This window comes from Sebastes fasciatus, chromosome 14 (assembly GCF_043250625.1).
Source record: "Sebastes fasciatus isolate fSebFas1 chromosome 14, fSebFas1.pri, whole genome shotgun sequence".
Taxonomy (NCBI): domain Eukaryota; kingdom Metazoa; phylum Chordata; class Actinopteri; order Perciformes; family Sebastidae; genus Sebastes; species Sebastes fasciatus.
Genome location: NC_133808.1, coordinates 7,789,749 through 7,802,526, shown reverse-complemented (window position 1 = coordinate 7,802,526; position 12,778 = coordinate 7,789,749). Strand labels below are relative to the sequence as shown.

At 38.8% G+C, this 12,778-nt stretch overlaps 1 protein-coding gene across 4 annotated transcripts in view; it reads left to right on the top strand.

Moving 5' to 3' along the window:
- Window positions 1-12,778, top strand: part of LOC141782281 (nck-associated protein 5-like) — an 80,376-nt gene that overhangs the window by 35,676 nt on the left and 31,922 nt on the right. For all 4 annotated transcript variants that reach the window (XM_074658423.1, XM_074658422.1, XM_074658424.1 and 1 more), the window contains exons 5-7: window positions 2,919-2,987; window positions 5,222-5,260; window positions 6,809-6,928. In XM_074658423.1, coding sequence (XP_074514524.1) covers window positions 2,919-2,987; window positions 5,222-5,260; window positions 6,809-6,928 — 228 coding nt within the window. The remainder of the gene's footprint in view (window positions 1-2,918; window positions 2,988-5,221; window positions 5,261-6,808; window positions 6,929-12,778) is intronic.

The following is a 12,778-nucleotide window of genomic DNA, read 5'->3' as shown; positions in this document are numbered from 1 at the left end:
ATTTTGTGGTTTTCATGCCGTTGCCTCTTCATGGTGGCTGCCTTTATTTTATCCACATTTGCAATTAAACTTTAACGCTAAACTGGAGAAACATTACAAAGTTTTCCATTTAGTTGGAAGCTACTTTCCAGTCATTATGGCACACTTGGGCACCTTCCATATAATCTACCATGAAAAAATGAAGAAAAAAAAAATGCTCCAAGAACCACAAATAAGAGTGAAAAGATAAATAATAAAAACAAACTGAGCTTGCTGCGCTTTTTGACTGAGGAGAAGCCGCTGACTCATCTCAGCTCCTCAACCAAAAACTAATATTCAGTGGAATTTAAGTTAAGCCTGAAACCCTGATTGATGCGATGCTCGCTGCAGATCAACCATGTTAACTGTGTAATAACAAGGATGAGGGAGCGTGGCGATAAGCACACTGCCAAACATTTACATCTGTGCCAGTGATTTATTTTTACAATATGGATATATATATTTTACATTATGCAGGGGCAATAATGGCTCTTAATTTCTTTCTAAATGAAGATTCTAAGCCTAAATACAAAATGTATTGACATATAATGTGCAATCTACTGTATAACATGTTAATCAATCATGCTCATTTGTAAATGAGTACTGTCACATCAATAGAAAGTGTGAGCTCACATAACAAATTATATATAAAGATCAAACACTTCAAATTCAGACTTATAACTTGGACTTCCCTGACCTTTACACACACCAGCTGCAAGCCTTCCGGCTAATCCATGGCCTTTTAGACACTGACTACGTTTACATGCGCAAAATGTGCCCTTTTTCTGAAAAACACAACATTCCTTTTAAGCTGTTTACATATCTAATGAAAATGAATATTCCAATAATATTCCCGTTTACATGCAGCCGTGAATACTTCAAGTAGCGTAACCGGGGGCGGACTTGTTCGACCGTGCGAACACGTCCTCCCTCTTTCATTCCTTCAACCACCCTCTTGAAATGGTCGGCGTTGTGATATTTGCTCAAATCAAAAAACCTGTTGATATCCACTTCTTTCATAATGTGTAAAAGTAGGTGTGCTTCTCCTTCCGACCAGAAATGTGGGCTTTTCTTTTGAGCATGCATCTCTGCAAACTGTCAGCTCGTTGGTTTGTGTACAACGCACAGAGCTGGCTGTAAACAGGAAAGAGGCCGTGTGTCACAAACTGCCGTAAAAAAAACAATTTGAGTCGCATATTCTGAATGCGCTGTATACATGTCGAAATAATGCTCCAAAAGCTGGATAATATCAATTAGGGTTGTCAATCGATTAAAATATTTAATTGCGATTAATCGCACGATTGTCCATAATTAATCACAATTAACTGCAAATTAATCGCAAATTTTTTATCTTTTCAAAATGTACCTTAAAGGGAGATTTATCAAGTATTTAATACTCTTATCAACATGGGAGTGGGCAAATATGCTGCTTTATGCAAATGTATGTACATAGTTATTATTGGAAATCAATTAACAACACAAAACAATGAGAAATATTGTCCAGAAACCCTCACAGGTACTGCATTTAGCATAAAAAATATGCTCAAATCATAACATGGCAAACTGCAGCCCAACAGGCAACAACAGCTGTCAGTGTGTCAGTGTGCTGACTTGACTATGACTTGCCCCAAAACTACATGTGATTATCATAAAGTGGGCATGTCTGTAAAGGGGAGACTCGTGGGTACCCATAGAACCCATTTTCATTCACATATCTTGGGTCAGAGGTCAAGGGACCCCTTTGAAAATGGCCATTGGAGTGTTATTTAACCTCCTTCATGACAAGCTAGGATGACATGGTTGGTACCAATGGATTAGGTTGTCTAGTTTCATATGATACCAGTATCTTCACTCCAGCTTTAAAACTGAGCCCGCTACCTAATGTGTTAAAGAAATTAGTGGCGTTAAAACAAATTTGCGTTAATGTGTTACTATCGCGTTAACTTTGACAGCCCTAATATCGATATATCCCACATGTCTTAATCGGAAAAAATGCTCCATTATGAATGAGACCTAATTCAGACTATCCAAACAGAATATGCTGTTTACATGACCCGAATCAAACTCCGAATATTGTCATATTCAAAATTATATTTGAATATTAGTGTGCATGTAAACGTAGTCAGAACAATCCATACTAAACCATATTGTGTGATTCACTGTGAGCAGTCTCAGGATCTTAGTCAGTATCTTTTCAGCAGCCAGCTATTGAAGCAGGTTAAAATACCGTGGTGATTATCTTTGACTATCACCGCGGGTTAGTTTGAAGACAACGCTGAGCTGTGTGAGGTGGCCACTTCTTTGAACCCTGCTCACTCCTGTCATTATCAGCCATTTCTGTGATGTTCTGTGAACCTTTTGTTGCCCACAGCACTTAATTGAAAACAAGCCATCTCAGGAAGCCTGGCCTTTAAGATTTACTGGATTAATCATTTCAGTGGAAAGTCACCTCCTGAGTTCTCCGAATGGTTTCTGTTCCCCGCCGTGCGAAACCTCTGTCAGTAATTGAATTATACCTGGGGTAGCTCAAGTGAGCCTTACAGACACAACGTAGTTCTGCAGGATGGAGTTTGGATGCCTGAAATTTAAAGCATCATTCATTTAGAACCGTCTTTCTCCAGTGAAGCTGCAAATCCTGCAGCGCTGCAGGGAGAGAGCGTCTTGATCTATCTATCTGTCTGCTTCTCTGTCTGTCTCAGAGAAGAAATTATCATCAAACGGTCACAGTTAGGCTATCTTATTGCACATTTGTTGTTTCTTTCAGGATTGACCATGTTATTTATCATGTGTATTTGACTCTCAGCTGAGATGTGTAACCTTAAAACTTTTTTCTGAGTTCTATTTAGATATTGACATGGCAGCTGTAATTCATGCAGAATATCTGTGTGTGTTTTGTACAGGCTGAGAACTCTGCTCTGTCAATTGAAAACGACAATCAGAGGAAGCAGTATGAACACTGTCTGGATGAGGTGAGTGTTACTGTTCCCACCGCACAAACATGTCCTGTGTCATGTAAAGCATAGTATAGTAAAGTATATATAGTTTCTGAAATGACAACATGGCTAGAACCAGTCGATTAGACTGTCAGGCTATTGAATAGGCGTTATCAGTCGCTATAGCCACCATAGATGTGGGTCAAAAGGGGCCTACTACACCCTCTAGTAGGTTTTATCATCTATTCACATGATAGAGCACCGAAGGAAGGTATTATATGAACACGACAGCGACCTCTAGCGACCATAGTAATTATGACAGGAGCAGAAGGGGAAGTCTGGCGCTGTAGTATAGACAGCATGAAAAGTCCAATGCTAAAAAGTGTAGTTGTCTTTGTGTTCTCAAGCTTTAAGTTTCATTTTCACTTTAGACACGTAATTATTTTAAGCCAAAACATGATGTTTTTTCCTAAACTTAACTGTTTTGTTGCCTAAACCTAAAGAAGCCTTTTTGTTTGTGTTCAAAATGTGACGTTTCATTCAGTTTTACAACGTGTTAGAACATGTTGCTTTTAAGTTTCACTTTTACAACGTAGTAGGCATAGTAGGCCCCTATTGACCCACATCTATGGTGCTTATAGTAATTGATAACGCCTATTTAATGACCTAATAACAGTCAAATTGGGTGCAAGAACACATGTAAAGGAGTTAAATATTAATACTGGGTAGGATGTCTGCTTTTAGAGGCGTTATCTTCATTTGCAATATCAATTTTGGCCCCCTGACTATCTACACGCTTGGCATACAAGAGAGGCTTCAGTTGGTTGCAATCTGCAACCTCACCACTAGATACCGCCAGATCCTACACACTGTTCCTTTAAGCTAATCGTTTTCTGGCTGCAGCTTATTTAGCATATAAGCTCATTTATTTATTTTTTGCCAGGTTTCCCCCTGCCCCTCCAGTTTCTATGCTAAGCTAGGCTAACCTGACTCCAGCTCCCGCTCGGTTATGAGAGTGGTATCAATTCTCTATACCCTCACTCTTGAAAGGAAAGTGAGTAAGAACATGTCTCAAAATGTTGAACAATATTACTTTAACTTTTAACTTCAGTGCCAGACAAAGTTATCTGTTGGTCAGGACTGGAAGAATCTGAATCGGCTTCTAGCTATCTAAGAGACACGCATCCACACTGAGACTATTATCTACAGTGTTAGTGAAGTCCACAGAGGAAAGCCTAGAGAAGGGAACATGTCTAATTGAAGTGGACAGACAACAGAGCCCTGGGCTATAGAAGAATGAGAGCTGGAGGAGCGAGCCTCACCGCTCAGGAGGGCCGACCCAGCTCCTGCATGTGGGTTGTCTGCCTGCACTCCTTTTCCTCCCTGACAACACTTTGATTGTCTCTCCATCTCTTTCCCTGTCTTTCCCTCATCTCTATCCAGCCGGCAAGACTGATCCACTTTATTCTTTTAGCAGGCTTCACTAATGGGCTTGTTACCATGGAGATCGCTGCCCATGAGAATATAACATATTCTGGTTGAGGACAGAAATTTCAGAGTTTCTGCTGTGGGATGAATTTCTCCTCTCCTGCTTTTCAGCCTTATTATGCACATTAATCTTTTTCGAGGAAAGCATTCAGAAGGCTTCCTGTCATGGCCTGAATGAGCTGAGGCGAGTCGTTTTGATCAATAGATGAAACAGCGGGAGGGAAATTATTTTGCGGCACACAAAAGTGGAAACATAGTTATTATTCCAGTGTCGAGGTATAATGTATGATTCCGCTGCAGAAATCAAAATAAGCAGGAAATATGGCATTTTCAGATGATGCTGTTTTATATTCACAATGAAAACTAAACTAAAAGTCAGGATATAAAAGTTTGGTCAGTCTAATCCCAGTTGCATCACGGCAAGCAAATACATTTTGTCTGGACAAAAAAAGAAACATTCTCTTAAAAAAGACATTTGTTCAGATTTTTATGACTATGTTTTGGTTTATTTATGTGCTGAGAATAAAGTTAGGTATACTAACTGCAGACAGCTGCTGTGTGATTTCACTAAATCGGACTTTGTGATGCAACACGCTGTCAATTTGTCCTCACAGCATCTTACATGCCTCTAGATTCTCTCTGATGGTGTTTGCACTGGGTCATTTTCATTTACAGTCTCCCTGCATCTCAAAGCTCCACAGAAAGTTCTGCACTCTAAAATAATGACCAGACTCATAATACACGTTTAACATATTTTTTACTGTCTTTTCTTTCTCTTCAAGGTGGCTAACCAGGTGGTCCAGGCCCTCCTCACACAGAAGGTTTGTCTTTGTCTCTGCAGTATTGATGCATCATTAATCCAGTCAGTCATTGGAATCAGTCAGAGAAATGATGACTGTCACAATGATGAGTAACTGCAGGTCACTTACATGAAGAAAGATTAGCAGCACAATCTTACCTCATGATCTTCCACATTAAAATAAAATTTTAAATCTACAGTAAAAATGTAAAAACATTAAAAATACGGACTTCAACATCAATGACTTGGGACTTCAGTTGGACTTTAAAGGACCAGTGTGTAACAATTAGGGGGATCTATTGGCAGAAATGGAATATAATATTAATAAGTATGTTTTCTTTAGTGTATAATCACCTGAAAATAAGAGTTATTGTGTTTTCGTTAGCTTGGAATGAGTCGTTTATATCTACATAGGGACCGGGTCCTCTCCAAGGAGTCCACCATGAAATTGAACTTAATGGAATTACTTAAGTAGCCTACATGAGCACTTCAAAATGTTTTCACCACAATGATTACATATATGTATTTTAGGGCTGTCAAACTAACGCGATAATAACGGGTTAAGGCAAAATTGTTTTAACACCGTCATCTCTCGGAAGTTGTAGCAGGCTCAGTTTTAAAGTTAAAGTGAAGGTACTGGCTGCATATGAAACTAAAAAGCATAAAGTATCCATTGGCACCAACCATGTTATACTAGCTTGTCATGAAGGAGGTTAAATAAGGCTCCAAATTTGAGCTACATTTTAGAGAGGAAAAACTGTCATGGCCATTCTCAAAGTCCCTTGACCTCTGACCTCAAGATATGTGAATGAAAATGGGTTCTGTTGGTACCCACGAGTCTCCCCTTTACAGACATGCCCACTTTATGATAATCACATGCAGTTTGGGGCAAGTCATAGTCAGTTGTGGCCTGTTGGGCTCGAGTATACCATGTTATGATTTGAGCATATTGTTTTATGCTAAATGCAGTACCTGTGAGGGTTTCTGGACAATATTTGTCATTGTTTTGTGTTGTTAATTGATTTCCAGTAATATATTTATACACACATTTGCATAAATCAATCATATTTGTCCACTCCCCTGTTGATAAGAGTATTAAATACTTGACAAATCTCACTTTAAGGTACATTCTGAACAGATAAAAAAACGTGTGATTACAATTAACCACAGACAATCATGCGATTAATTGTGATTAAATAATTTAATCGATTGACAGCCCTAATTTATTTACTTCACACCTTTGAATAGGGAGTCATTTGTTTATGGTAACTACACTTATTAATATGCCAGACCATATATTGCTATTTTAAATACTTCATAGAGCATATTTCAATATTTGTAAACAGAAGCACTCCTGTAATGTGAGGATTCACCAGCAAAATGCCTGCGATCCACATTTGTTTTGTAACATAGTAGACCAGGTTGTAGAGCACTGAACGCATATCTTGCATGAATACAGCATTGTGTCCTGTTCCTGTTAAATTAGCATCTGGTACACGTGTAGTTCTCTGAAATATCCCCGTCAGTCTCAGTTACCTGTCCGTTTCTCTCCTCTTTGGGGGCTTTCTAGGACTTGAAAGAGGAGTGTGTGAAGCTGCGGACCCGTGTGTTTGACTTGGAGCAGCAAAACCGCATACTGAGTGTGCTGTTTCAACAACGTGTCAAAATGTCCACGAGTCCTGTCTCCCAGGTAGGAACACATGGCACAGTGGAAACAAACAGGCACTGACAGACCTACGCTGCTTCAAGGCTGTTTGAATTTTACATGAGCAGTGCTCTACAGTACTTCTAAAGGTTACTAACTTTGAAAAAGGAGCACGAAGAGAGAGAAATCTACCCAGGGTGCAATTCAGTTTAAATCGTTAGGATGTAGAGATTTACTGTCGGATTTAGAGCTGGAAATAGATTAATTTGGGCCTTTCCATTCTTCCTTTCTTAACTAATTTGGCTAGTGTCAAAATGGTATGCTCCAGTGCACTGTAGGTCATCAAACAAGTATTACCATCCCTTACCACTCCCTTCTTTTATGCTAATCATGTCAAAACTTAGCCTAATAGTGAGGCAGACCTCTCATCCAGCTGGAGCTGGTTTCTCTAATTGGAATGCTCTCAACCATAGAGGGATAATTGGTTAAAACCTTCGCCTTCATGTAGTATTGTTAGCCACCATGTTCAGTTGTTGAGCTTCAACACTAACTGCACTGTAGAGCTTTAAAGCTGCACTAATCAATTTTTATATACAAAGAAATTGTTTGACTATGTCTACTTTGACGGGTGTTGCTACTAAACCCAGAGAATTATCACACGATTCTGCAGTTCTTCTCAGCTCTACGTAGCATTTTAGCATCTTTTTGCTTATTATCGCAAACTTGGCGATCTTATTAGCATTGGTTTTAACCACAAAAGGCATCTATTTACAACAAATTAATCTCTAAAAACCTACTGTACGCTACCTGCCCAGCACCAAAGAGCAGACAGACAGAGTTAGCCACTAGCTGGTGAACATAGTGGAGCATTTAGCATCTAAACAGCCCGATATTTTTAGTCATGAGTTGGTGGAGACCAAAACAAAGCTGAAAGGAGAGTGAATATTGGACAACTCCAAATTAATGCTCTGCTGGATGTGTAAAACATAGTTTGCTAACACGTTAGCCATAAAAAAAAAGTTCATAAGGTGATTACAGTGTTTGTTTTTAGCTTGTTCTGGCCCCCAAAAAACAGTTAATGCAGCTTTAATGTTTTAGTTTTAGGTTGTTACCTCCACTACACAGTCAATCTTAAATCTCTCCAGCAGGTGAACAATGATTATAACACATTCTTTCAGCACTATGGCACTCACACAGCAGTGATACTTGCTAACATTTGTTTTCTTATTGCCTGAAACTTTTTAAGGTCAGTCATTCCTCATGATGGCAAAAGCCTTGGAAATATGTTTTGGTTGCCAGATATGTCACCGCGACAGTGGTAGGCATCACAGAGAAGTTAATTAAATACTGATGATATTATTTAAGAGTCTGTTTAGGAAACAAAAGTCAGATTAATTAGTATTCAAGGACATTATGATCACTAAAATATCTTTCTATTGTTTACCATTTCACAAATGCTCATGTATCTTTTGAAATGTTCATTTTCCACCTCTCAAGGGGGCATGGTAAACTAACACACTGCAGTTATGGCTTTTTTTCTCCTTTGCCACAACAGTGATATTCTGTATGACAGCACCCTGTAATGTTTAATTTTCTTTTAACCTTTTCCCCCCAGCAATCCTTTTGATCCACTGGTTGGCTGATCAATTTTTTAGAATTATTATAAGTATTTTGAGGTCTATTTATGCAACCTGCTGACGGGCTCGATTTGGCTGCTTTGATCAGCGTCTAACAATAATGAGTCAGTGCTGCTCTCATGCTGCACAGCGCCGGCTGATCAAATCCTTTTAGATCTGACGTGTGTTCAAAATGTAAACATTCTATCCATACTCGTAGATTTATTTAGTGTTCATTTCAAAATGTTTTATTATTTATATATAAAATTGTAATGGAAATTAACACCAAACCATTAACACCATTTCATCACTGAGTATCTCCAAGATATTGAGGATTCAGCTAGTAACAATCTTTCAAAATCTGAATTAATTTTGGTTTGAATTGAGGAATTATTTATTATAAAACAGAAACTATATAGCAAACAAATATACTTCAGTTCTGCAGATCCCTACAGCAGAGATGTGTTGCAATGGCTAGAAACGTGTGTCCTGTTGTGAAAATCTAAAGTCAACTGGTCGGCTCTACCATGAATAGTTGATGATGGATGATATTTCTGATGGACAGATGATTCTTTTTGCATTCTGAGCTGAATATTGGAAGAAAACCCCTGAAATGGATGGTCGAGCCCAGCTTGCCAGCCCTTCATTTTCAAAGAAGTGTAAGCTGTAATTGACAGAAACGTTGTGTTATTGGACTGCACTGAGGATCTCTCACTGTCAGTGTACCAGCAGGAATTCTCATGCTTATTAAAGCCAATTACAAACAGCACAACACACTTAAAGTGTGTGCTGTGCTGTTGAATAGATTCATCTCTGCACATACTGGTGCAGTTTGCTGCTTGTCCACATGCCTTCATTATTTGTGGTAGGTTGCAGGGATGTAGTCCTGAGTCTTGGGTCCAGTCTCGGTATAGTTAATTGTTTTGTTGAGTAGGCCATCACTCCTCTTAGCTTAGATTCTGTATTTAGACAGCAGGTAAATAGCAACAGAGACAGATTAGGAGCACCAGAGGCAGGAAAATCAACCACTAAGTTTTCTGTGTAAGCAAAGTTTAAATATATGTGTGTTTTTGGCTAGGGCTGGATGACACATCAAATGAAATTCCTTGAAATTATTGTTTTGAATGTGTTACATTTGGTTATTTAATTTCCTATCAATGCATCAAAACCACAAAAATCCCAAAATAAGACCCATAGGAATCCAAACATGGTTAGATATTATATTGGAGCCAGCGGCGTCGGAATGAGTTTTGAAGTAGGGGGGACATCCAGTTTTGCATGACGTAATACTGTGTTTCCCTCAGGGTTTTGTGAAACCGTGGTGGGTGGACATCATACCCTTTGTACATTTTTTTAGTTGAATGCATCAATCTGGTGCACTCTGAGAGCAAAATTAGGAGGTTAAATCTATGAAGAACTTTGTGCTCTAGTAAAAAATTTATTCATAAACACATTATTGTTGTATATGAATGGTAATGACTGAAGGAACTGGCCTTCTACCTCCGAGAGGTCAATGCCCAGTTACGTGCTGGTTAATCTTGTATGACAAAGAGATTTTCCAAACAGACGGGTTAAAGCATAATAATACAATTTATTCCGAACAATTAATGTTGCACAAGTAAAAGAAAAGAGTTTACAGAATTCTGGATCCAGTCTACGTGTCCCTGACAACATACAGTGCATGGGTCAGTTCGTGAAGTCTGAATCCCGAGCTATCCCTGATCCAGCGTTTTTATGGTTTACACAATATCAATAGTCATGAGCTTATGGCACGTGATGTTTTTGCTGCATATCTTCTTCTTTGTTTCTCCTTCTGACTCCTTTCTCTCCTTGACCTTGCAAAAAGAACAGAATGTGCATCCTCCCTGTCCTCGCAAACACTTCATGCACAACAAATCCAACAATCAGGTTATTGCAGGTCATTGTAAGCACTTTTGTACATAATAAATCCAACATGACACAGCAAAAAGTCCCGCCCAAAAAGCATGGTTAACGAGACAGGGTCCGTGTTTCAAGATGGCTGGGTTGCCTACCTATACTATGGTGTGTTGGATGTCAGATCACTTGGATTTTATTTGAATTAGGGTACGCAATGGTTGATTATGATTGGATAGAGGTCCAACATGTTACGCCATATGGACATTATCACCAACATTCTATGACCTTATAATACCTGGCTTAGACGTTACCACTTTATTACCATAACACCTGGAAGTGGGGGGGCAAAAAGTCTCCTTGTCCCCCCTATTCTGGTGCCTATGTATGGAGTCAGGTTCGGGTGCACCTTTTTATCTCTAGAAAATGGATTTCAGATATTTCCTCAATATGAATGGTAGCCATATGGTACTGTAGGCATCACACAGCATGAGGCCATATATTACTAGGAGGCAAATGCTTCCTCGACAAGTGCATTTCCATCCATCCACCTTGATAGTGTTCTGGTTTTGGTTTATGTGCATTTTTAATTTTTGATTATAAGAGTGGAAATGCTAGAAATTTGAAAAACAAAATCAAAATATTGCAAAAAAAGTGGGAAAATTGGTGTATCACTAAGAGCAAAATCCAACAAACAGACTTAGTGGGCACATCATGACGTACATGAAGCATAGGACTTAAACATCCTCTGGAGCTTTAGCTCAACTGGAGAGATGAAAAATGGTGGCAAAACATCAGATCTGTGTGTACCAAAGAGGGGACCATAAGACTCAGAATCAGTTCAGGGTTGCCAACTCTAATGCTTTTGGTGTTAGACACCTCCTTTGAGGCGCAAACTGCTGACCAAACAAATGATATGCCAAATAAGAGGAAACAACCAAGCCATTGCTTGATGAAAAATATATCTGCAGTATATAATTTATATAAGCTACCGCTGCACACAGGACAACTTATGAACATCAGGCTTTTCTTCAAATTTCAGCATCGAAATTGTTCCATAAACATTACAGAGACACATCATTGTCATGGCTTTAGGTGGAAGGAGCGCACACACACACACACACACACACACACACACACACACCTTCATGTATGTTGAGATTTTCTCTTTTCTCCAAAAAGTTTCTTCTATTAAACAGCTTGAATTGTCCATCAAAATGCAGGTTTAATGCAGTAACGGCAGAGTCTTTAAGGGCAGGTCATGTTGTTGTAGACTTTGACTGTCTGACGAAAGTTTAGTTTAACACGACCTGTGGTGAACTTTTTGAGTGCCCAAGGGTGTATTTTACAATTCATTGTGAAGTGTAGTGAAGTTAGATTGACAGCTAAGACATGTTTTATTAATGGCTTAAATGTAAAATGTAGTGTATCTGGCCAATAAAATGTTTGATTTGTTTAAATTTAGAATTCCTTCTTTGTATTGGCCACAACTTGAACCTGGATCCATAATTCGTCTTGACCAAAGCCCTGGTAAAATTTCAGCCAAAACATTTCTGAGCAACTCAAATTCTAATGCAATGACCCTTCTGCCTCTTGCAGAGAGTCATAATCATTATGCAAAACGCAGGCAAGAAGTTTCAAGCTGCTTCGGTTCTGAAGGTCTCTTTGGATTGTCAGGGTTCTCAGCATGATTCCTCTCCTCTGACAAACTCAAGCTATCTGTATTCAGGAGACCAGTTTGATATCACACACAGAATTGGTAATTAACAAAAATATTGGATAAACTGTATGAACACCGCAGAAATGTCTTTCTCCAGCTTCATGGAAGTTGTCATGGAAAGTCTAGGAATTCTCATACCAGGTCATTAAGGATGCTGTGAGCCTAGCGGAGCAGGAAATGTCCTTCATCTTTAACCTTTTCTGTAAAGGGCAAACTTGCAGACACAGTCTTTGTATGTATCACTGCAGAGCTTCTCAGCTGCTGCTGCTGCTGGAAAGAAGTAGTGTACAAGTTGAATCTGATTTAAAGGTTCTCAATATGATATTCAGAGCATCAATATAGTGCCAAACAATGATTTGCTATGTAAAGATATAGAGGAGTAATGTCTCCCTGAGCAGAGAATGAAGTCTCTCTCCCTTTGAGTGTGTTGTAATCCGATCTTCTCTGTGCTTTGTTGACAACGCTGGTTTTTTTTTTCTTGAGTTTGAGACAGTCCTAATATTAATCATATCACTGAATTTGTTTATGTATGGTCATATTTTATGTAATTTTCTTGGTTGAGCTGCAGGTGTTTCTGGTAGTGGTAATTTGTAAATCAGTTCTGATAGAAAAAATATTGCTTAATGGAGCACTAACTAGTTGCTATATTATTTTTCAGATATTTCTGTATGCCTACATATTTAT